Raw genomic sequence first — 26,625 nt, 5'->3', positions numbered from 1 at the left:
ACCCACCCCTCCTTTTTTTTTTTTTTTTGAGACAAAGCCTCACTGTCATCCGGGCTGGAGTGCAATGGTGCAATCATGTCTCACTGGAGCCTCAACCTTCCAGGCTCAGGTGATCCTCCCACCTTAGCCTCCTGAGTATCTGGGACCACAGGTGTATCCCACTATGCCCTCTCCAACTCCCAGGCTCAAATGATCTGCCCGCCTCAGCCACCCAAAGTACTGTGATTACAAAAGTGAGCCACTGTGCCCGGCCTCTTTCTTCTCTTTAATGATGCTGTACTCTTTTTGATTTCTTTTTTCTTGAAACAGAGTTTCCCTCTTGTTGCCCAGGCTAGAGTGCCACGGTGTGATCTTGGCTCACTGCAACCTCTGCCTCCCAGGTTCAAGCGAATCTCCTGCCTCAGTCTCCCAAGTAGGTGGGACTACAGGCACCCGCCACCATGCCTGGCTAATTTTTGTATTTTTAGTAGAGACGGAGTTCACCATATTGGCCAGGCTGGTCTCAAACTCCTGACCTCAGGTGATCTGCCCACCTTGGCCTCCCAAAGTGCGGGGATTACAGGTGTGAGCTACCACGCCCGGCCCTCTTTTCCATTTCATTCACTTGCTGACAAGCATTCTCTTGGCAGGTGTGCCTTATTGCAGGCTCTTCTTTATGAAGACTGCTCTACCAATACAAATCATGCCAATACAGTGCAATCAGGCCCAAGGCCTGAGGCTAGCTGTCCCTGCCCTCTGGACAGACCTCTTTTGAGAATGCCACTTCACCACGGTAGGCCCATGGGGTCACACCTAATTGAATAATTCAATTCACCAGAAATTTTCATCTCAGGGGCTCCAAAAGGAACTAATTGTGGGACTATTTTTTCAACTGGCAAATTCTGTTCTATCAACTTTTAACATATATTGGAAAGCTCAACATTTGTTTGGTTATTTGAAGAGTAGTTATACCCAGTAGTAGTACAGGTGTAGTTTTAAATCAATATGGCTGAGGCCGGGTGTGGTCGCTCATGCCTGTAATCCCAGCACTTTGGGAGGCCAAGGCAGGTGGATCACCTGAGGTCAGGAGTTCCAGACCAGCCTGGCCAACATGGTGAAACCCTGTCTCTACTAAAAATACAAAAATCAGCTGGTCGCAGTGGCACGTGCCTGTAATCCCAGCCACTTGGGAGGCTGAGGCAGGAGAATCGCTTGAACCCAGGAGGTGGAAGCTGCAGTAAGCCAAGATTGTGACATTGCACTCCAGCCTGGGCAACAGAGTGAGACTCCATCTCAAAAAAGAAAAATAAATAAATATGTCTGAATATTTTAAGTCACTCTCATGTTAGCCAACAAATAGAAGCCTGATATTTAAGAAGAGCCTGAAAACAGAATAGCCTGAAGAGTCTAAGAATATTTTTGGACTAAAAGTTCTAGCCCCCATTTTCATTTCTATTCTGTATTTCCTCTCTCACATCCAAGTTGATATTCAAAGTGTTAGCAGCTCGCACCCCAGGTCCACAACCAATCAGAAAAGACACAGCCCACCATGCTGGAGCCGGGTCCTCAAAGTGGCCAGAACTAGGGAGTGCTGAACAAGGGGGCCAGGTGAGACTCAGGAAGGTCAGGACAGCAGCTATTTACCAATGAATACAAATCATTCAATATTCTACAATGCACAGAACAGAAAAAAAAAATTCCAGGCCAAAATGCTAACAGTGTTGAGATAGAGAAATCCTGCTTCAGGTGGAAAGAGCAAGAAGCTAACAAGCTAGCAGTCGTTCCAATTTTTGAACACCCTATCTGAAAAACTTAGTTTTTAGAACTGGGCAGCCAAACAGCCATGCTATTTACACAAATATCCACTCTTCTCCTCTGTAATAGGAAAACCAGTTATCACACCCCAAAACATATTTTGCTTATTGTAGATAGGATTCTTTCATGTCTTCACAGGCATTCACTGAGAAATAATGAACTAAGACAAACATTTAGAAAGGCACATTTTCCTGGATATTGCTAGATACCAGGATCTAGCAATTGTTCAAATAACAGTGCTTAATAAAATTCAAATCAACTCTGTTCCCTCTTTTAAAATCATGAAAAAAAAAAAATCTAAAAAAACCTGGAAGTAAACTACTTTTCTTTGCCTTGGAGTTGCATTGAATTTTGTGGTCAGGTGACATTCAGTTTGTTTTTGTTTATTGTTCTGTTGGAAACAAAATACTACAGAACTGAATGTAAGAGGAATGTAGGCAGCCTTTGCTCCGAAAAGAACCAGATAACATTTACCATAAGTGGAATCTACAAATGGAACAAATTATGATCACCAGGACTCAGACTTTTAAAAAAAATTTAAAGATTGGCCAAGCGCGGTGGCTCATGCCTGTAATCCCAGCACTTTGGGAGGCCGAGGCGGGCGGATCATGTCAGGAGATCGAGACCATCCTGGCTAACACAGTGAAACCCCGTCTCTACTAAAAAAATACAAAAAATTAGCCGGGCATGCTGGTGGGTGCCTGTAGTCCCAGCTACTCTGGAGGCTTGAGGCAGGAGAATGGCGTAAACCCGGGAGGTGGAGCTTGCGGTGAGCCGAGATCGTGCCACTGCACTCCAGCCTGGGCAACAGTGTGAGACTCCATCTCAAAAAAAAAAAAAAAAAAGAAAAATTATGTAAAGATCAACTATGAAATTTCAACATTTCATTTTATTGGATGAATTTTATGGAAAATAAGTTTATCTAACCAATACAATCTATATGAAGAAAGTCCTCAAAGTGAAGGGGAGGAAGAAATGGTTATATTAATATTAGACAAAATAGACTGCAAAATAAGGATTACTACTACTGATGATTTCATAATGATAAAAAAAGAGTCAATATATTAGGAAGCAATGACAACTGTAAATGTGTATGTGTCAAATAGAAGAATTTCTTTTTTTGAGACAAAATCTTGCTCTGTCATCCAGGCTGGAGTGCAATGGCACAATCTAGACTCACTGCAACCTCCACCTCCCAGGTGCTAGCTATTGTCCTGCCTCAGCCTCCTGAGTAGCTGGGATTACAGGTGCCCACCACCATCCCAGGCTATTTTTGTATTTTTAGTAGAGATGAGGTTTCATCACGGTGGCCAGGCTGGTCTCGAACCCCCAACCTCAGGTGATCCACCCGCCTCGGCCTCCCAAAGTGATGAGCCACCACAACCAGCTTTTTTTTTTTTTTTTTGAGACAGAGTCTTGCTCTGTTGACCAGGCTAGAGTGCAGTGGTGTGATCTTGGCTCACTGCAATCTCCATCTCCTGGGTTCAAGTGATTCTCCTGCCTCAGCCTCCCAAGTAGCTGGAATTATAGGCACCTGCCACCACACCTGGCTGATTCTTATATTTTCAGTAGAGACAAGGTTTCACCATGTTGGCCAGGCTGGTTTCAAACTCCTGATCTCAAGTGATCCACCTGCCTCAGCCTCCCAAAGTGCTGGGATTACAGGTATGAGCCACTGTGCCTGGCCTAAATGAGAAAATTTTAATATACACAAAGGAAAAACTGACAATACTAAAGAAAGAGATGAAGATTTTAACACCCTACTCCCATAATTGATTGAACAATCTTTCAAAAAATCAGTAAAAATACAGAAGATCTTAACAGCATTATTAACTACCTGTCCTAATTGACATTTATAGAACAGCATATTCAACAACTGTATATAAAATATTCTTTTCAAATATATATGAAACATTCATCCATATAGATAATGTGCTGGACCATAAGGTAAGTCTCAATACATTTCAAAAGACTGAAAACTTTACACAACATGTTCTCAGGCCACAATAGATTAAATTAGAAATCAGTATAGTAAGTTACCTAGAAAAGCCTCAAATATTTGGAAATTAAACAGTAAAGAAGAAATCACAAGGGAAATTAGAAAACATTTCAAACCAAATAAAGTACAACATATAGAAATTTATGAGATGCAGCTAAAACAGGATTCAGAAAGATATTTATGTGTAAACACTAAAGGAAGAAAGGGTTAAAATCAATTATCTAAATGTCCCCCTTGGCCGGGTGCAGGGGCTCACGCCTGTAATCCCAAGATTTTGGGAGGTCGAAGCAGGTAGATCACTTGAGGTCAGGAGTTTCAGACCAGCCTGGCCAACATGGTGAAACCCTGTCTCTACTAAAAATATAATAATCAGCCAGGCATGGTGGCAGATGCCTGTAATCTCAGCTACTCGGGAGGCTGAGGCAGGAGAATCGCTTGAACCTGGGAGGCAAAAGTTGCAGTGAGCCCAAGATTCTGCCTCTGCACTCCAGACTGGGAAACAGAGCAAGACTGTCTCAAAAATAAATAAATAAATGAATGTCCTCCTTAAGAAGGTAGAAAAAGAAGAGTAAATTAAATATCTTAAGTGGAAGAAAAGCAACAGTAAAGAGGAACAGAAATCAATGAAATAGAAAACAAATAGAGAAAATCAACAAAGCCAAAAGATGGCTCTTTAAAAAGATAAACGAAATTGATAAACTCCCAGTAAGGCTGATGGAGAAAAAAAGACATCAAACACTAATATCACCAACCAGTATCAGGAATGAAAAAGAGGATCACTACAGTTAGATATTTTAAAAATAGGCCGGGAATAGTGGCTCATACCTATAATCCTAGCACTTTGGGAGGCTAAGGCTGGAGGATGGCTTGAGCCCAGGAGTTCAAAGCTGCAGTGAGCTATAATCATGCCACTGCACTCCAGCCCAGGTGACAGAGCAAGACACCAGGAGACACCACTGTCTCCAACAGAATTAAAAAATAATAGGCGGGGCCCAGTGGCTCACGCCTGTAATCCCAGCACTTTGGAAGGCCAAGGCGGGTGGATCACGAGGTCAGGAGTTCGAGACCAGCCTGGCCAACACAGTGAAACCCTGTCTCTACTAAAAATACAAAAATTAGCCAAGCGTGGTGGCAGGGTGCCTGTAATTCCAGCTCCTTGGGAGGCTAAGGCAGGAGAATCAGTTGAACCTGGGAGGCAGAGGTTGCAGCGAGGCGAGATTGTGCCATTGCACTCCAGCCTGGGCAACAAGAGCAAGACTCCATCTCAAAAAAAAAAAAAAAAAAAATTAAATAATAATAATGAGAGTATTACAAATAACTGTATGCCAATAAATATGACAATTTAGGGTAGAGAAACAAATTCCTCAAAAAACACAGTTACCAAATCTGATACAAAATAAAACTGGAAATTGAAACAGCCCTATTTAATAAAATAGCCCTATTTTATTTTTATTAGTTGTTATCAAAAACCTCCCAACAGATGATGAAAGTGTTCTAAAATGGAATTGTGGTGACAGTTGTGCAGCCGTATAAATGTCCTGAAACTCACAATAGCTGAATTTTATGAAAAGAAAATTATACCTCAGGCTGGGCACAGTGGCTCACGCCTATAATCCAACACTTTGGGAGGCCGAGGCGGGTGGATAACCTGAGGTGAGGAGTTTGAGACCAGCCTGGCCAACATGATGAAACCCCATCTCTACTAAAAATACAAAAATTAGTGGTGGCGGGTGCCTGTAATCCCCGCTACTCAGGAGGCTGAGGCAGGAGAATTGCCTGAACTCAGGAGGCAGAGGTTGCAGCAAGCCAAGACTGCACCACTGCATTCCAGCCTGGATGACAGAGCGAGACTCCATCTCAAAAGAAACAAAAGGAAATCATCCTTCAATAAAGCTTTTAAAAAATCATACGGAAATCCTTCAAAATTATTTGGCACAGTTCTATTTTTTTTTCTTTAATATTCCTTGATACAGATGTGCCTTGAGGTCATTCCTTGTTCCACCACTTCACCGTGATCCCATCTTTTTATCACTACGAGTGATGTTATAATAAACATCATTGTAGGGGGGACCTTCCCCACAAGGAAAACTCCTAGACCAGACAATTTCACTGGTGAATTATTTCAAACATTTTAAAAAGAAATACTCTTACACAAACTTTCTCAGCAAAAAAATGAGGAATGAACACTTCCCAACTTGTTCTGTTAGACCTGAAAACCTTTATACCAAAACCTAACAAAAACTTTTTTTTTTTAAGACAGATTCTCACTCTGTTGCCCAGGCTGGAGTGCACTGGCGCAACCTCGGCTCACTGCAAACTCCGCCTCCGGGGTTCAAGCCATTCTTGTGCCTCAGCCTCCTGAGTAATTGGGATTACAGGCATGCACTACCACGCCCACCTAATTTTTGTAGTTTTGGTAGAAACAAGAGTTTTGCCGTGTTGGCCAGGCTAGTCTCAAACTCCTGGCCTCAAGTGATCCACCCACCTCAGCCTCTCAAAGTGCTGGGAATACAGGTGTGAGCCACTGCACCCAGCCGCAAAACCTAATAAAGACTTTTTTATTTTTCTTTTTTTCTTTTTTGAGACAGGGTCTCACTCTGTGGCCCAGGCTGGAGTGCGGTAGTGTAATCACTGCTTACTGCAGCCTTGACCTCCTGATCTTAAACCATCCTCCCATCTCAGCCTCCCAAGTGGCTGGGACCACATGTGCCTGCCACCATGCCCAGCTGTTTTTTATTTGTAGAAACAAGGTCTCGTCTTTTCCAGGCTGGTCTCAAACTCCTGGGCTTAAGCCATGCTCCCACCTCAGCCTCCCAATGTGCTGGGATTAAAGGTATGAGATACCTCGCCTAACTCCGTAACAAAGACTTTTATATAATAAGAAAAGTATAGGCCAAGCATGGTAGCTCACGCCTGTAATCCTAGCGCTTTGGGAGGCCAAGTCTGGTGAATTGCCTGAGGTCAGGAGTTCAAGACCAGCCTGGCCAACATGGCAAAACCCCATCTCTACTAAAAATACAAAAATTAGCCAGGCATGGTGGCACGCGCCTGTAATCCCAGCTACTTGGGAGGCTGAGGCAGAATTGCTTGAGGCGGAGGTTGCAGTGAGCCAAGATCATGCCACCGCACTCCAGCCTGTGCGGCACAGTGAGACTCCATCACGAAAAAAAAAGTATCCCTTATAAGTACAAATACAAAAATACTTGACAAAATACTATCAAATCCAGCAATATGTAAAACTGATCATATGTTATGACTAAGTGGGGAATCCCAGCTATACTGGGAATGCAAGGTTATTATTCAAAAATTAATCAGTGTTATCCACCATAGTAAAAGAAAAAGGAAAAAATAATAATGCCAAAAAGTCATTTGACGGAATTCAATACCAATTCAGGACAAAAATTCTCAGCAAGCTATTCATGAAAGGGAACTCTGTCAATTTGATAAAAGACATATACAGCTAACATCATGCTTCTAATGTTGAAATGCTGAACACTTCCCCACTACTTGCATTCAATATTGTACTGGAAATCTGAGCTAGTGGGAAAGGCTAGAAAAAAGTCATGGGCCAGGCACAGTGGCTCACGCCTATAATCCCAGCACTCTGGGAGGCCAAGATGGGCAGATTGCAAAGTCAGGAGTTCGAGACCAGTCTGGCCAATATGGTTAAACCCTGTCTCCACTTAAAATACAAAAATTAGCCAGGCATGGTGGTGGGCGCCTGTAGTCCCAGCTACTTGGGAGGCTGAGGCAGGAGAATCACTTGAACCTGGGAGGCGGAGGTTGCAGTGAGCTGAGATCGTGCCACTGCACTCCAGCCTGGACAACAGAGCAAAACCCTGTCTCAAAAAAAAAAAAAAAAAAAAAAGTCATCAGCATTGGGAACGAAGAGTAAAACTGTCTCTATTTGCAGGTGACATATTTCTTTAAGTAAAAAAATCCTAAGAAAGCAACCAAAACATACTAGAACAAAAAAAAAATAAGTGAATCCTGAGAAATTTCTCAAAATACAAAGTAAATAAAAATTAATTGCATTTCTACATACTTATGGCTAACAATGGGAAATAAATGTTTAAAATTTCTTTTATAATAATGTTATAAAACACAAAACATTTAGATATAAATTTAACAAAAGACATGTAAGATCTTTTCCGTGAAACTACAAAACAGCTGAAACCGTCCAGGCAAGGTGGCTCACACCTGTAATCTGAGCACTTTGGGAGGCCAAGGTGGGCAGATCACCTGAGGTCAGGAGTTCGAGACCAGCCTGGCCAACATGACAAAACCTTGTCACTACTAAAAATACAAAAATTAGCTGGGCATGGTGACACGTGCCTATAATCCCAGCTACTCGGCAGGCTGAGGCAGGAGAATCTCTAGAACCTGTGAACCCGGAAGGCAGAGGTTGCAGTGAGCTGAGATCATGCCATTACACTCCAGCCTGGGCAACAAGAGCAAAACTCCGTCTCAAAAACAAAAACAAAACATAGCTGAAACTAAAGCAAACTGAAATAAATGGAGAGATGGTTATACCATGTTTATGAATTGCAAAGTTCAATATTGCTAAGATATGCATTCTCTCCCAAATTGAACAATAGATTCAATACAATCCTATTCATAATCTCAATAGGTATTTTGTTGTTGTTGTTGTTTTTGAGACGAAGTCTCACTCTGTCCCCCAGTCTGGAGTGCAGTGGCACGATCTCCACTCACTGCAAGCTCCACCTCCCGGGTTCAAGCCATTCTCCTGCCTCAGCCTCCCAAGTAGCTGGGACTACGGGCGCCCGCCACCACACCTGGCTAATTTTTTGTATTTTTAGTAGAGATGGGGTTTCACCATGTTAGCCAGGATGGTCTTGACCTCCTGACCTCATGATCTGCCCATCTTGGCCTCCCAAAGTGCTGGGATTACAGGCGTGAGCCACTGCACCCGAATTTTTTTTTTTTTTTTTGAGACAGGTTCTCACTCTGTCACCCAGGCTGGCGTGCAGCTGCATGATCTTGGCTCACTGAAGCCTCCACCTCCCAGGCTCAAGCAATCCTCCCACCTCAGCCTCCCAAGCAGCTGCAACTACAGGTGTGTGCCACTACACCTGGCTAATTTTTGTATTTTCAGTCGAGACAGGGTTTCACCATGTTGTCCAGGCTGGTCTTGAACTCCTGGGCTCAAGTGATCAGCCCACCTCAGCCTCCTAAAATGCTGGGATTACAGGCGTGAGACACTGTGCCTGGCTGGTTTTATTTTTTAATAGAACTGATGAGCTATATTCCTAGAATCCTCACAGAAAAAAAAAAATTGAGCTGATTTTAAAACGTATATGGATGTACGGAGGACCTAGAGTAGGCAAAATTGTCTTTAAAAAGATGAAGAGGCTAGGCATGGTAACTCGCGCCTGTAATCCCAGCACTTTGGGAGGACGAGGCAGGCAGATCACCTGAGGTCAAGAGTTTGAGACCAGCCTGGCCAACACGGTGAAACCCTGTCTTGACTAAACATACAAAAATTAGCCAGGCGTGGTGGTGGGCGCCTGTAATCCCAGCTACACAGGAGGCTGAGGCAGGAGAATTGCTTGAAACCAGGAGGCGGAGGTTGCAGTGAGCCGAGATTGCACCATTGCACTCCAGCCTGCGTGACAGAATGAGACTCTGTCTAAAAAAAAAAAAAAAAAAAGGAAAACTTTTAGTATCTGACTTCAAAACTTACTGTTGAGCTACATTAATCAAAACAGTATGGTATTGGGCATAATGACAGTCAAAGAGAGCAATGCAACAGAATAGAGAGTCCAAAACAGACCTATACTTTTACAGTCAATTAGCTTTTGACAAAATAATCCACTGAAGGCAAGGAAAGTCTTTTTTTAACAAATGATGCTGGAACAACTGGATATTCATGTGGGGGAAAAAAGATGATGCTTGATCCCTACTGCTCACCATTCACAAAAATTAATTTAAGATGGATCAGACGGGTGCGGTGGCTCATGCCTGTAATCCTAGCACTTTGGGAGGCTGAGGCGGGTGGATCGCGAGGTCAGGAGCTCGAGACCATCCTGGCTAACACAGTGAAACCCCATCTCTATTAAAAATACAAAAAATTAGCCGGGCGTGGTGGCGGGTGCCTGTGGTCCCAGCTACTCAGGAGGCTGAGGCAGGAGAATGGAGTGAACCCGGGAGGTGGAGCGTGCAGTAAGCGGAGACAGCGCCACCGCAGTCCAGCCTGGGCGAAAGAGCGAGACTCCGTCTCAAAAAAAAAAAAAAAAAAAAAGATGGATCACAGACCTAAATGTAAAAAGTTAAAGTGATAAAGTTTTTAGAAGAAAATACAGGAGAATATATTCACAACCTAGAAGTAGGCAAAAATTTCTTCTAAGACAGAAAACAAAAAACAATAACCACAAAAAAACTCCATAAATTGGACTTCACTGACATTAAAAAACTTCAGCACATGAAAAGATGCCATAAAGAAAATGGATAGGCAAACCACAGACTTGGAGAAACTACCTGCAAAACATATTTGATAAAAGACTTCTATACAGAATATATAAAGAACTCCTAAATTCAATAAAAAGGCAAACAGCCTAATTTTCTTAATTATTTTTTCTTTTTTTCTCCCTTAGGATGGCTTGTTTCTTAAGGTCTAAATTCTTTTTTTTCTTTTTTTTTTGAGACAGAGTCTCGCTCTGTCACCCAGGCTGGAGTGCAGTGGCGCAATCTCGGCTCACTGCAAGCTCCACCTCCCGGGTTCATGCCATTCTCCTGCCTCAGCCTCCCGAGTAGCTGGGACTACAGGTGCCTGCCACCACGCCTGGCTAATTTTTTTGTATTTTTAGTAGAGACAGGGTTTCACCGTGTTAGCCAGGATGGTCTTGATCTCCTGAAGGTCTAAATTCTCTTTTTTTTTTTTTTTTTTTGAGACGGAGTCTCGCTCTGTCGCCCAGGCTGGAGTGCAGTGGCGTGATCTCGGCTCACTGCAAGCTCCGCCTCCCGGGTTCACGTCATTCTCCTGCCTCAGCCTCTCTGAGTAGCTGGGACTACAGGCGCCTGCCACCACGCCCGGCTAATTTTTTGTATTTTTAGTAGAGACGGGGTTTCACCGTGGTCTCGATCTCCTGACCTCGTGATCCGCCCACCTCGGCCTCCCAAAGTGCTGGGATTACAAGCGTGAGCCACCGCGCCCGGCCCTGAAGGTCTAAATTCTTAAAGGGGCAAAAACTTGGACAGGCAATTCATAAATGAAGATACATGAATGGCCAATAAGTACATGATCAGGTGTTCATCATTAGTCGTCGGGGAAGTAGAAACTAAAACTACCATGAGATAATTCCACACAATCACCAGAATGGCTTAAACTTAAAAGAACAACAACATCAAATGCTGGTGAGAATATGGAGCAACTGGAACTTTCATTCTTTGCCGGTGGTAATATAAAAAGCTATAGGCCGGGCATAGTGGCTCACACCTGTAATCCCAGCACTCTGGGAGGCCAAGGTGGGTGGATGACGAGGTCAGGAGATCGAGACCATCCTGGCAACATGGTGAAACCCCATCTCTACTAAAAATACAAAAAAAAAAAAAATTAGCCGGGCATGGTGGCGGGTGCCTGTAGTCCCAGCTACTCAAGAGGCTGAGGCAAGAGAATGGCATGAACCCAGGAGTCGGAGCTTGCAGTGAGCTGAGATAGCCAGCCTGGGCGACAGAGCGAGACTCTGTCTCAAATAAATAAATAAATAAATAAATAAATAAATAAATAAATAAATAAAATTTAAAAAAAGTTACAATCACTTTGAGAAAAGGCTTGTCAGTTTCTTACAAAGTTAAACATATACCTACCCTTTGACCCAGTGATTCTGTTTCTAGGTAACTGCCTAAGAAAAAATGAAAACATACAAAAAATTAGCCAGGTATGGTGGTGCATGCCTGTAATCCCAGCTACTCTGGAGGCTGAGGCAGAAGAATTGCTTGAACCCAGGAGGTGGAGGTTGTGGTGAACTGAGATCATGCCAATGAAAGAAAGAAAGAAAAAATGAAAACATATATGCACAAGTAGAATTTCTATATTTCTTTTGTTGTTTTTTTGAGACAGGGTCTTGCTCTGTCACCTAGGCTGGAGTGCAGTGGTGTGATCATGGCTCATTGCAGCCGCAACTTCCAAGGCTCAAGCAATGCTCCCATCACAGCCTCTCAAGTAGCTAGGACTACATGAGTGAGCCACTATGCCCTGGTCTTTTTTTTTTGGTAGAGAAAAAAAGATACTAAAAGTCTTTCTTCATATGACACACAGACCAGGCTATATGTCATCCAGCCTGGTCTCAAACTCCTGGGCTCAAGCAATCCTCACACCTCAGCCTCCCAAAGTGCTGGGATTACAGAAGCAAGCCACCACACCCAGCCTAAGAAGTCGAATTTCATAAGCAGCTTTATTCATGGTAGCCCAAAACTGGAAACTATGAAAAAGTCCATTAACAGGAAAATGGATAAAGAAATTGTGTTGTAGTCACAGATTGTAATGAATGTTGCTCAGCATTAAAAAGGCATAAACTGGCCAGGGGCAGTAGCTCACACCTATAATCCCAGCACTCTGGGAGACCGAAGCAGGTGGATCACCTGAGGTCAGGAGTTCAAGACCAGCCTGTCCAGTGAAACCACGTCACTACTAAAAACATAACAATTAGCTGGGTGTGGCGGCACAGGCCTGTAGTCCCAGCTACTCGGGAGGCTGAGGCAGGAGAACTGCTTGAACCTGGGAGGCAGAGGTTGCAGTGAGCTGAGATTGTGCCGCTGCACTCCAGCCTGGGCAACAGAGCAAGACTCTGTCTCAAAAAAAAAAAAAAAAAAAAGAGAGAAACTACTGAACAACAGTAATGATGAATCTCAAAGACATGATGCTGAGTTAAAGGAGGTGGACACAAGAGTACATACTAGTGACTGCCTGGGATGGCAGCGGGAAACTGAAAAGGAACAAGGAAGAACTTTCTAGGGTTATAGTAATGTTCTACATCTTGATTACACAAGAATATCCATTTGCCAAAATTGTACAGATAAACAATGTGCACTTCAGGTATACAAATTTTGACTTTAAAAAACTGTGTAACGTTGTAGATTGCATGTTTGTGTCCTCTAAAATTCATACGTTGAAACCCTAAACCCCCAATAGGATGATATGAGGAGGTGGGGCTTTTGAGAGGTAATTAGAGCACATGGCATTAGTGGCTCTAAGAAGAAATGCCAGGAAGACTGCGTCCTCTCTCTCTCTCTGCTATCTGCCATTTAAGGACAAAGCAAGAAGAGGGCCACCTGCAAATCCTAAAGCAAGCCCTCGCCAGATACGAGACCTGTCTGCCAGCATCTTAATCTCGCACTTATCACCCTCCAGAACTGTAAGAAATAAATGTGTGCTGTTTAAGCCACACAGAATACACTATAATTTGTTATAGCAGCCCAAACTATATGGAGACATATAATAATGACCAAGTAGAGGAAAGACACTGGGTGGAGGTATAGATTAAATAAAAATAGCAGGGATGTTGATTCTGGCTGCTGGATACCTAGGGCTACTGTTCATTTTGTATATGCTTGAGGTTTTTCACATTATACTCTTTTAAGTTAAAAAAAAAAAAAAGGCTTTTAGAGAGACTAATAAATTCCTTGCCTTTGTTTTCATTTATAACCTTACACGGCGGACTTTTTGTTTTTGTAAAAGTAATTTGAGGACTGCTTAGAGGTGTGACTTGAGAAAAACCATGTACCACATCTAGACCTGACGTTGGCATCAGCGTCTGCAGCTGGGAAGAACGGTGGGAAGATCACCAACCAGCTCAGGACCTACACAGACCTGGGCTCAGACTCAGCGCCACGACATGTAGGTTGGGTAGCAACAGGCCAGGTGGGGAACTTGATCTCTCCGAATTTCAATTCCCTAGTCTGAAAGATGTAACAACGCATCTTCCTCCCAGGGCCACAGTGAGGATTCAATGACACATGCATATAATTCACCTAGTACTGTTCATGACACCAGATATGTAGTGAACAACTGCGGTCATCTTAACTATTATTATCTCACGTCCATCTCCAAAATAGTCTTCAAGCTCCGCTAACTTGTATTATCTGTTATGGAAAAACTGATTTACATAGCAAGTTTCTTTATTACGGTGTGCCAGCACTGCACTAAGTGCTTCATCTGCATTATTTAATTTGACCCTCACAACAATCTTAGGGGGTAGATACTGTGGTTATCCCCATTGTATAAAGAAAGAAACACAGGCACGGAGAAATTATCGAATTGTCCAAGATCGCATTAACTAAAGTGGAAGAGCTACTAGTTCTGACCTTTAGAGTCAGAGCTAGTAACCCTACACTGAACCCCAGGTTTAGCAGACTTGTGCCCATGTCACTGCCTCGGGGCACAAAGGGAGATCCTACAAATCCAAGACTAGGGATTTTTTTTTTAAGAGACTCACTCCATTTCTTCTATTTCTATAGGAAAAATATAGACTAAAAGCATAACAAAAGAGAACCGTTTTTTGTTGTTGTTTGAGACAGGGTCTTGCTCTGTCACCCAGGCTGGAGTGCAGTGGCACAATCAGGGCTCACTGCAACCTCAACCTCAACCTCCAGGACTCAAGCGATCCCCCTACTTCACCCTCCTGAGTAGCAAGGACTACAGGCGCCACCACTATGCCCAGCTAATTTTTTTATTTCTTTTTTTCGTAGAGCAAGGGTTTTGCCATGTTGCCCAGGCTGGTCTTGAACTTCCAGGCTCAACTGATCTGCCCACCTTGTCCTCCCAAAGTGCTGGGATTACAGGTGTGAGAGCCACTTGTGCCCAAAGAGAGCCTATTCTCAATTGTGTACTTTTGGCGAGTATTGGTGGAGGAAAATTCTGAGGATATACCAGAAAAGATACCAAAACGACTCAGTTCTGTTGAGGCCTCAGGCAAGTAACTAACTTCCTTATCCCTAACTAAGTCCTTGAGTGACTCAAAAGGCAAACAATGCTCAGGAGTGAAAGTGCCCTCCCTGCGGCACTATTCACAATAGCAAAGACTTGGAACCAACCCAAATGTCCAACAACGATAGACTGGATTAAGAAAATGTGGCACATATACACCATGGAATACTATGCAGCCATAAAAAATGATGAGTTCATGTCCTTTGTAGGGACATGGATGAAACTGGAAAACATCATTCTCAGTAAACTATCGCAAGGACAAAAAACCAAACACCGCATGTTCTCACTCATAGGTGAGAATTGAACAATGAGAACTCATGGACACAGGAAGGGGAACATCACACTCCGGGGACTGTTGTGGGTTGGGGGGAGGGGGGAGGGAGAGCATTATATATATACCTAATGCTAAATGACGAGTTAATGGGTGCAGCAAACCAACACATGGATACATATGTAACAAACCTGCACATTGTGCACATGTACCCTAAAACCTAAAGTATAATAATAAAATTAAAAAAAAAAAAAAGAAAGTGCCCTCCCTGCCACAGTACTAATCGATTATATGTATTTTTTTACCTTTCTTTAACTTCATATTAACTAAGATTACTGCAAAAGCCATCTGTTTCTATTTGAATTAAAGCAGAGGAAAGGAGCAGAAGTAATACTGGAGGGGGTAGGGGTCAGAGGCTCCAAATACCAACCTCATGCTGCCCAAGTGACTCAGTGTGACTTTCTGCTACTAATGCTTCACATTCCTCACACCACCCACATAACTGTGCAAGGTGACTCTGAGGATTCATTTATACAATGATAAGTAAGCAGAAACGGATTTTTGCGTGTGTGCGGTTACCTAACGGACATGGTTTCCTGGTGGTGAGGCACATCCTAGATCTGCTTTCTGCCAAATCCTTCACACACCAAAAGTGCCTGGTCCAGCGGAATTTTGGCTTCCTTCTCAAGGAAGGCAGAGTGAGACAGGGTCTCACTCTGTCGCCCAGGCTGGAGTTCAGTGGCACAAACACAACTCATTGCAGCATCACCTTCCTGGATTCAAAAGATCCTCCCACTTCAGCCTCCCAAGTAGATGGGACCACAGGCACACACTACCGTGCCCTGCTGATTTTTAAAATTTTTTTGTGGAGACAGAGTTTCTCTTTGTTGCCCGGGCTGGTCTCAAACTCCTGGGCTCAAGCGATTCTCCCACCTAGGCCTTCCAACGTGCTGGGATTACAAGGCATGAGCCACCATGCTGGGCCAACCTGTGGATGTGTTCTAATCAACTGCTTTTGAAGTTAAAGGCAAAGAACATAAATTGTTTCTGAAATACAGCGAATCATTGTGCATACAGTAAGGAAGGCCATCATCCACTGCACATTTGCCATGTGCCCCACCTTGTTAGTTTTCTGTTCATTTCTTTGCTTAGTCGTCAAGCACTATGACAAGGAAGCCAAGATTCAGGTGGACCAGGCACTTTTGGTGTGTGGGGAATCTGGCAGATGGCAGACCCAGGATGTACTTCATCACTGGGAAACCATGTCCGTTACGTAACCACACAATCTTCCCAGGGGCTGAGGAGGCATGAGAAGGAACTTCAATAAACTGAGCAGTCTTCACCCACTAGAGAACTGCTCCTTAGAACATTCTAAACTTATTTGATAGAGGCTGGACCCAGGACTGTAATCCTAGCACTTTGGGAGGCCAAGGCAAGTGGATCGCTTTGAGCTCAGAAGTTCGAGACCAGCCGCAATATGGCGAGATCCTGCCTCTACAAAAATAGAAAAATTAGGCTGGGCATGGTGGCTCACACCTGTAATCCCTGCACTTTGGGAGGCCAAGGTGGGCAGATCACTTGAGGTAAGGAATCTGAGACCAGCCTGGCCAACATGGTGAAACCCCATCTCTACTAAAAATACAAAAATTAGCCGAGTGCTGTGACGCACGCCTGTAGTCCCAGATACTCGGGAGGCTGAGGCAGGAGAATTGCTTGAACCTGGGAGGCAGAGGTTGCAGTGAGCCAAGATCATGCCACTACACTCCAGCCTAGGTGACAATGCGAGATTCTGTCTCAAAAAAAAAAAAAAAATTACAAAAATTATCTAGGCATTTGGTGGCTCGCACCTGTAGTCCGTTACTCATGAGGCTGAGGCTGAAGAATCACTTGAGCCCTGGAAGCAGAGGTTGTAGTGAGCTGAGATCACACCACTGCACTCTAGCCTGGGCAACAGAGTGAGACCCTGACTCAAAAAAAAAGCATCGCACCCTACTGTTCAAAGTCCTGTACTGGCAGCTTTGGGTCAAAGGCGGCTGTTTAAGGAAGTCTGTTCTTGTTTTTTTTTTTTTTAATTTTTGTAGAGATGGGGTCTTCCTATGTTGCCCAGGCTGATCTCAAACTCCTGTGCTCAAGCAATCCTCCTGCCTCAGCCTCCCAAGTAGCTGGAATTTCAGGTGTGAGCCATAGCACCCAGCTGTCTGCTCTTTAGATACGGGATAATCAGTACACTGTGCATCAAATTCTCTCTCATCAGTGGTTTACAAGTAAAGATGGAGTCAGGGAAAGATAAAGAAACACAGAGAATGCAGAATGCATAGAGAGGAAGAAGTGCTAGAAGAGAAGGAGCAGAACACCTGGTGGCTTCAGTCTTCCTAGTGGTAGCTAAACTGCCATATGCACTGGGCAGTGAAGAACAAGGATTTGCCTTAGCAGAATCCGGGTTCACATCTGGCTCTGCCCACCCAGTGATCTAGAAAAAATGTCAAACTACCTCACATCTCTAAGCACCTATCCTCATGTACGAAACAAGGATAACTACCCTATCCAGATGTCATGAGGATGAAATTACTGTTCTTGGCCAGGTGTGGTGGTTCACACCTATAATTCCAGCACTTTGGGAGGCTGAGGCAGAGGGATCATTTGAACCCGGAAGTTCAAGGTCAGCTTGGGCAACACAGTGAGACCCCATCTCTATTTTAAAAGTTAACTAATTAATTTAAAAAATGAAGGCTGGGTGTAGTGACTCAGGCTGAGCGTGATGGCTCAGGTTGGGCGTGGTGGCTTACGCCTGTCACTTATATTATATTAATATAATATTAATATATTAATTTATTCACAGTTAAATTGCAAGGACCTCTAATACATTTAGACTAAGGTTGCATCTATAAAAGTCCAACACACAGCCAGGCACTGTGGCTCATGCCTGTAATCCCAGCCCTTTGAGAGGCTAAGGCAGGCAGATACCTTGAGGTCAGGAGTTCAAGACCAGCACAGGCAACGTGGTGAAACCCTGTCTCTACAAAAAATACAAAAATTAGCCAGGCGTGTGGTGTGCTCCTGTGGTCCCAGCTACTCAGGAGACTGAGGTGGGAAGATCGCTTAAGCCTGGGAGGTGGAGGCTGCAGTGAGCCGAGATCGAGCCATTGCACTCCAGCCTGGATGACAGAGTGAGACCCTGTCTCAAACAAAACAAAACAAAACACAAAAACAAAATCAATGGGCTAGGCACAGTGGCTCATGCCTGTAATCCCAGCACTTTGGGAGGCCAAGGTGGGCGGATCACTTGAGGCCAAGGAGTTCAAGACCAGCCTAGCCAACATGGTGAAACCTGATCTATACTTAAAAAAAATAATTAGCTGGGCTTGGTAGCACACACCTGCAGTTGCAGCTGCTAGGAGGCTAAGTCACGAGAATCGCTTGAACTGGGGTGGCAGAGGTTGCAGTGAGCCAAGATTGTGCCACTGCACTCCAGCCTGGGAGACAGAGTGAGACTCTGTCTCAAAAAAAAAAAAAAATCAATGGATCATAAAATCAAATGGATCATAAAGAGCTCACTTCTGAGCTCTCCATCCTGTTCCATTGGTTGATATATCATTTTTTTGCTGTTTTTTTAATTAAAAAAAAGAAATCCAACATATATATAACTTTTAGGAACATATAGACTGTTTAAGGTGAGACACACTTTTGAAACTTAAACTTTTTTGTGGTCATTCATCACTGATATTACAGTAAGCCTGGATATGAGTAAACTCCAGTACAATAAACATAACATTAGCATATAACCCTCACTGCCCAAAGAAATCTGGTTGTATCTTACATATTATTAAATTAATAAAGTTCCCCCTAATATTAAGTCGCCGTTATTGATTGAAACCTGGATCTGTGTTTGGTCCCAAGTGCATCTCTGTGGCCTACCTTTCAAAGCGCTGCTTCATTTGTTTACATGCATAGTAGTTTCCATCTCTCAGGCTTTGCATCTTCATAACTTCAGAAAACGTTCCCTCTCCTATTTTGCCAATTGCTTTATAGTCTATAAATAAAAATGATTACAAAAATGTTATTTATGCACACACTTGTATTCACTTCCAGACAGCAAACTATTAATCTGTAAGATAATTTAAACAGCAATATACTGAGAATTGTTTCTCCTATCTTTGTAAGATTTAGTGGTTCCCTCAACTTTAGGGGAAGCTGGAACAAAGCATCATTTCCTCCCAGTTTGTGCCCTCCCTTGTATAGCAGGAACCACCTTACCTGGATCCTGGCCAGTGAGGAGAGGCTCAGCTACCCTACAAGATTCAGAAGGTAGAGGAGCAGCAGAAGTGGGATTCTTCCAGCAGGGGTGGGCATGGGCGTGAGCTTAGGCTCTAGGCTGAGGTCATATCGCACCAGTAGCCTCTAAGGACTCTCCTGAAATTCATCTTCCCTGGTCCTATAGAGGGCCCAGCCGATCCGCAACAGTTTCCTACAATTCTTGCACTTCCTAATTTTCTGAAAACTAACGGCAACTTTCCCTGGCTGTGCTGCCACCACATCACCCCAGCCCTGATAATGGTTTTGTAAGCCTCTAGATCACTATGTTAAATGCCTTCCTGCTTGATACCTAGGGTAGTTTCCATTTTCCTGACCAAACCCTGACTGACAACAAATGAGCACCTTGATGTGGGGTACTGCTGTGAACAAAAGTCTAAAATACATTAGTTTGGCTTATTGGTCAGGTGGCAAAATGCTAGAGAGACTGGCATATCATGATGAAATATCGCCCACTTAAAGAAATGCCTGCACTCACTGCTGCCTTTCATGAACCCAGTGTCTGCTGAACCTGCTGGCCTAAGGAAAGTGGTGGGAAGAGTCAGAATGATGGAGTATGCTAATTACTACTGACTGCCTTAGCAAGCTATTTCAAGACAAAGATAAGTACAGGCAAGAATGGCTATACCACTTTTCAAGCAGAAATGGAAGGAATAAGTAAAATCTAGAGAGCAAAAGTCTCACCAGTTATAAAAGTTTCTACAGCCCAAATAATAGGAGAGTAAGACTGCAAAAACATTGGCAGAGAACAGTCTGTGAGCCTTCGCCATTGAACAAATGGCCCATCTTTGCGGCAGAGATCACAGAAAGGCAGTTACAACCTCCGGGCATTTGTTTCAGAAAGCTTCAAGGAAGCGCCTATAAATTGAGACCCAGAAGCATATGAGCGAGGCCACAAAGAAATAAGGCAGGCTTGGGGCCAGGCGCGGTGGCTCACGCCTGTAATCCCTGCACTTTAGGAGGCCGAGGTAGGCAGATCACCCACCTGAGGTCAGGAGTTCCAGACCAGCCTGGCCAACATGCCAAAACCCTGTCTCTACTAAAAATACAAAAAATTAGCCAGGCGTGGTGGCATGCACCTGTAGTCCCAGCCACTCAGGAGGGTAGGGCAGGAGAATCCCTCCAACCCGGGAGGTGCAGGTTGCAGTGAGCCAAGATCACACCACTGTACTCCAGCCTGGGCTACAGAGTGAGATGCCATCTCAGAAAAATATATATATACGCAGGCTTGAGAACTAGATCTAGAAGAGAACCTTGGGTGTGGAACTGACCAGAAGCAAACAGACCAGAAATCTTTAAACATCACTTAGATTGCAGCAGAAACAAGCCTAGAGTAAAAGAGGCCTTCACTTCAGGCCCCAAACCTGCATCTGCACAAAGCAGATGGGGTCTTGCTATGTTGCCCAGGCTGGCCTCAAACTCCTGGGCTCAAGCCTAAACTTCTACCTTAGCTAGCATGAGCCACCGCACCCAATTCACAGGTTTTCGAAACTGCAGCGCTGAAGGTGGGTATCCTTTTCAGTATTCCTTTCCACATGCACACTTTGAATGCCTTGTCTGAATTCTGATTTGAACAAACCATCGGTAAAAAGGTACTCATTTTTCGGAAGTGATAATGGTTATGTCAGAACACAAAAAATGTCCTTATCTGTTAGCAAGAAATACAGAAGTATTTCCAGGTGAAAATGATATAATAATTGGAATTTACTTTAAAATATCCCTTGCCGGGTGGTGGCTCACACCTGTAATCCCAGCACTTTGGGAGATCCAGGTCGGTGGATCACTTGAGGCCAGGAGTTCGAGACCAGTCTGGACAACATGGTGAAACCACGTCTCTACTAAAAATACAAAAATTAGCTGAGTGTGGTGGTGCGCACCTGTAATCCCAGCTACTTGGGAGGCTGAGGTAGAATTGCTTGAACCCAGAAGGCAGAAGTTGCAGTGAGCCAAGATCGCACCACTGCACTCCAGCTTGGGGGACAAGAGCAAAGCTCTGTCTCAAAAAATAAAATAAAATACCCCTGTACATTCCCATTCACTACTGCTGAAATTATAAACTGGCATAGTCTCTTTGGAGGGCAACTTGGCAGCACCTATTAAATCTTTAAGATGTGCACCTTCCGGCCGGGCACAGTGGCTCACGCCTGTAATCCCAGCACTTTGGGAGGCCAAGATGAGGATCACTTGAGCCCAGGAGTTCTAGGCCAAGTTGGGCAACATAGACCTCGCCTCTACAAAAGTAATTAGCCAGACTCAATGGCACATGCCTGTCATCCCAGCTACTCAGGAGGCTGATGTGGGAGAATCACTTGAGCCCAGGAGTTTGAGGCTGCAGTGAGTAGGGATCGCACTACTATACATTAGCCTGGGCGACAAAGCGAGACCCTGTCTAAAAGAAAAAAAAATAACTTGCTCAAGTACATATGATAGGAAGATTAATGACTGCACCATTAATCACAGTAAAGCTGATAACCCAAATGGCCGCCATAGGAAACTGGATTAATAAGATTTACCTGTATAATGGAATATACTGTAAATATTTAAAATAATGGGTGGCAGGTGCCTGTAGTCCCAGCTACTCGAGAGGCTGATGTAGGAGAATCACTTCAACCTGGGGGGTGGAGGTTGCAGTAAGCTGAGATTGCGCCACTACACTTCAGCCTGGGCAACAAAGTGAGACTCCGTCTCAAAAATAATAATAATAATAATAATGTCCTTAAAAACTATACACACACACAGAATTAATAGTGGCTCTGTCTGAGGTTACAGGTGTCTCATTTTCTAAGTTAGATATTTTCCACAATGTTGTTTTTTGAAATAAGAGCACGATTTTCACTATTTTATTTCAAAATAACAAAAATTAAATACTCCTCCCCCAGAAAAGATGGTGGTGGGGAAAATGGTAAAATGCTGATCACTGCTGAAATTCGGTGATGGAATTATGAGGGTTCAGCGGGCGTGGTGGCTCACGCCTGTCATCCCAGCACTTTGGGAAGCCGAAGCAGGCAGATTACTTGAGGTCAGGAGTTCCAGACCAGCCTGGCCACCATGGCAAAAATCCATCTCTACTACAAATACAAAACTTGGCCAGGCGCAATGGCACATGCCTGTAATCCCAGCACTTTGGGAGGCCAAGATAGGCAGATCACGAGGTCAGGAGTTCAAGACCAGGCCAGCCTGACCAAGATGATGAAACCCCATCCTACTAAAAATATAAAAATTAGCCAAGCATGGCGGCACACGCCTGTAGTCCCAGCTACTCAGGAGGCTGAGGCAGAAGAATTGCTTGAACCCGAGAGGCGGAGGTTGCAGTGAGCCAAGATTGTGCTACTGCACTCCAGCCTGGGTGACACAGCGAAACTCCGTCTCAAAAAAAAAAAAAAACTTAGCTGGGCATGGTGGCACATACCTGTAATCCCAGCTACTCAGGAGGCTGAAGCAGGAGAATCACTTGAACCCAGGAGACGGAGGTTGCAGTGAGCTGAGATCATGCCACTGCACTCCAGCCTAGGCAACAGAGCAAGATTCCATCTCGAAAAAAAAAAAAAGGGATTTATGAGGTTCACTCTATTTAATTTTCTATACTTCTGGCATGCTTGAAATTTTCTATAATAAAAACAAAACAAAACAAAAAATAAGGCCACGCGTGGTGGCTCACACCTTTTAATCCCAGCACTTTGGGAGGCTGATGTGGGAGGACTGTTTGAGCTCAGGAGTTCGAGTCCAACCTAGGTGTGGTGGTGCAACTGTAAAGGGCAGGAGAGAAGAGGGGAGAGGAGCAAACGGACTTGGTTCTAGACAGACCTAACTTGGTTCTGTTACAGCCCCTCTGTAACAAACAACAAGCCAGTAAGTTTCACACATCAGACATTTTCTTCGGGTTTCAAGCAAAAGAGCGATCTTACCTAAACAGAAATGCAAATTGCCCCTCCTGCCCAGGAACGTCAAGTGTCTTTCCGAGGCCAGGGCCCTGGCCCATCTGCCTGGGCCTGGCCAGCAGAGATGGGTGGTCTTCCCTAGGAATTTCACCTGCACATGCACAGGGTCTGTCGGCTATAATCCAAGTTCCTGCTGAATCCCAACTCTCTTTTTTTTTTTTATTATTGTGGCAGAATTTTAAACTATTTGGCTTGCCTTTTCTATTTTTACTTTAACTTATTTTACTTCTTTTTTACTTTTATTCGAGTACTAGGAATGTCAATCATGTGCCAAAGCAGCCACGTTCTGTCGCCACCCTGTTTTAGCCACAACTCACTGGAGCAAGAAAGGCAAACAGCAACCAATAAGGTGGTCAAGCTAAGCAGGCTCCACCCAGTAGGCAGAGAAGTAGACCACTAGCTCTCACAGGAAAATGAACTGATAAGTTTGCAGAGTCAAGCTGTGAACACTGTGACCAAAGCTGAAAAGTCTTGAGACAGTAAGAAGCTAAAGGGGCCATAAATGGGCTGAGAGTAAGCAGGAGTTAAAGATAAGCAAGACAGAGCTACTAAAGCTGAACACAGGCACACCCTCTGACCTAGAAATTCCATTTCTAGGTTAGATACCCAAGTGAAAATATGTCCACCCGACACAAGAATGTTCACGGAAGCACTGTTTTTAATAACCCAAAATGATAAGCAACAGTAGACTAGATGTATGTTTAATACTGAGTGTCAACTTGATTGGATTGACGGATGCAAAGTATTGATCCTGGATGTGTCTGTGAGGGGTCTGCAAAGGAGGTTAACATTTGAGTCAGTGGGCTAGGAAAGGCAGACCCATCTTTAATCTGGGTGGCCACCATCTAATCGGCTGCCAGTGCAGCCAGAATACAAAGCAGGCAGAAGAACGTGGAAAGACTAGACTGGCCTAGCCTCCCAGCCTGCATCTTTCTCCCGTGCTGGATGCTTCCTGCCCTCGAACATCAGAATCCAAGTTCCTCAGCTTTGGGACTCGGACTGGCTTCCTTGCTCCTCAGCCTGCAAAGAGCCTATTGTGGGACTTTGTGATTGTGTGAGTTAATATTCCTTAATAAATTCCCCTTTATATATGTATCTATCCTATTAGTTCTGCCCCTCTAGAGAGCCCTAATACACTAGACAAATAAATGTAGTATATCCACACAACAGTATACTATACAGTACTGAGAATAAACAAAGTACAACTACACACAATATGGCTACATCTCACAAACATCACATTAAGCAAAATAACCTAATTATAAAGAGTTCACACTGTATGATTCCATTTATATAAAGTTCAAAAACATGCAAAACTAAAGATAACCCACAGATAAAAGGAAAATATCTGCAAATCATATATCTAATAAGAAACATATCTAGAATATATGTCTTTATTTTTTTTTTTTTTTGAGATGGAGTCTCGCTGTCGCCCAGGCTGGAGTGCAGTGCTGCGATCTTGGCTCACTGCAGGCTCCGCCCTTGGGGTTCACACCATTCTCCTGCCTCAGCCTCCCGAGTAGCTGGGACTACAGGCGCCTGCCACCTCGCCCGGCTAATTTTTTTTGTATTTTTAGTAGAGACGGGGTTTCACCGTGTTAGCCAGGATGGTCTCGATCTCCTGACCTCGTGATCCACCTGCCTCGGCCTCCCAAAGTGCTGGGATTACAGGTGTGAGCCACCACGCTCGGTCGAATATATAAGTCTTATAACTCAATAATACAAAGACAATCCAACTAAAAGGTGATCAAAGGATTTGACAGACATTTCTCCAAAGACATAAAAATGACCAATAAGCTATGAAATGATGCTCAACATCATTAGTCATTAGGGAAAAGCAAGTCAAAACTGTGATGAGATACCACTTCACACTGACTAGAATCAAAAAGATAGATAATAACAAGTGTTGGTGAGGATGTGGAGAAATTCAGACCCTCATACATTGCTGGCAGGAATGGAAAATGGTGCAGACACTATGAAAAACAGTTTGGCCAGTTCTTTGAGATGTTAAACAGAGTTACCATATGACCCAGCAATTCCACTCCTACATATATGCCCAAGAGAAACAAAAACGTATGTCCAAACAAAAACCTGTAAGTGAATGTTCACAGTAGCATTATTCATAATATCTGAAAGGTGGAAAGCACCCAAATGTCCATCAGTAGATGAACGGATAAACAAAATATGGTCTATCCATACAATGGAATATTATTCAGCCACGAAAAGGAATGAAGTACTGACACATGCTACAACATGGATGAACCTTGAGGACATTGTACTAAGTGAAAGAAATCAGGTACAAAATGCCACATATTATGTGATCCCACTTATATGAAATGTCCAGAATAAGCAAATCCATAGAGACAGAAAATAGATTCGTAACTGCCTAGGGTTGGTGGAATGTGGGATAAATAAGGAGTAACCACTAATGGGTACAGGTTTCTTTTGGAGATGATGAAGATATTTTAACATTAGATTATAGTTATGGTTACACAACTCAGAAAATATACTTAATAACTGTATACTTATTTGAATGAATGTTATAGTATGTGTATTTCAATAACTCCATTAAAACAGACAACTCTGTGGTGCTGGAAATCAGAATAGTGGTTACCCTTGTTGGGTGAAGTGACCGGAATGGGCTGAAGGGGACACCCATGATACCAGTAATACTCTGCTTCTTGATCTGGAAGCAGGTTTCATGGGCATGTTCACTTCAGCAACTTGTATACTTAAGTGCAGTTTTGTTTTGTTTTGTTTTGTTTTTTTGAGACAGGGTCTCACTCCATTGCCCAGGCTGGAGTGCAGTGGTGCAACCTCAGCTCACTGCAACCTCCACCTCCCAGGCTCAAGCGATCATCCCACCTAAGCCTTCTGAGTAGCTGGGACTACAGGCACCCGCCACCATGCCCAGCTAATTGTTTTGTATTTTTTCTGGAGACAGGATTTCGCCATGTTGCCCAGGCTGGTCTCAAACTCTTCAGCACAAGTGATTGGCCCATCTTGGCCTCCCAAAGTGCTGGGATTACAGGCACGAGCCACCGCGCTTGGCCAATTTGTGCAGTTTTCTGTATTATGTTATACTCCAGAATAAAATCAGAAAAAAAAAAAAAAAAAAAAAAGAACAGAGTTAGGAATAAGCAGAGAGTATAAGGAACAGGAATGATACACAGTAAAGAGTATATTCTGGGAAAGACACAAAGACTGAGAAATCTCATTAATGGCAGAATACGCATGTCTACAAATCCCTACTGCTGAGGTGCAAAACAAGCTGCTTTCACTACTATTCTAGTTCCTTAGAGGGCCAGTTCCCTCCTGCTCTCGGGTTTTCCTATTCTTAAGCTCCTGTTTTTTATTTTTATTATTT

At 43.7% G+C, this 26,625-nt stretch overlaps 1 protein-coding gene across 7 annotated transcripts in view; it reads right to left on the bottom strand.

The window, feature by feature from the left end:
* The window catches only part of MOK (MOK protein kinase), a 77,369-nt gene that overhangs the window by 35,896 nt on the left and 14,848 nt on the right, over positions 1-26,625 (bottom strand). For 6 of the 7 annotated variants that reach the window (XR_009210228.1, XM_032180533.2, XM_032180535.2 and 3 more), the window contains exon 2: positions 18,925-19,039. Coding sequence is in view for 5 of the 7 variants with exons in the window: in XM_032180533.2 (XP_032036424.1) it covers positions 18,925-19,039 (115 nt within the window). In the remaining 2 variants the exon portion in view is untranslated. Of the gene's footprint in view, positions 1-18,924; positions 19,040-26,625 lie in introns of those variants that run through there. The other variant, XM_058429447.1, reaches the window with a different exon arrangement.

The sequence above is a fragment of the Hylobates moloch genome, unplaced genomic scaffold (genome assembly GCF_009828535.3).
Source record: "Hylobates moloch isolate HMO894 unplaced genomic scaffold, HMol_V3 SCAFFOLD_16, whole genome shotgun sequence".
Classification (NCBI taxonomy): domain Eukaryota; kingdom Metazoa; phylum Chordata; class Mammalia; order Primates; family Hylobatidae; genus Hylobates; species Hylobates moloch.
Note: the sequence above shows the minus strand (reverse complement) of the source record. Positions and strands in the feature narration are given on the sequence as shown.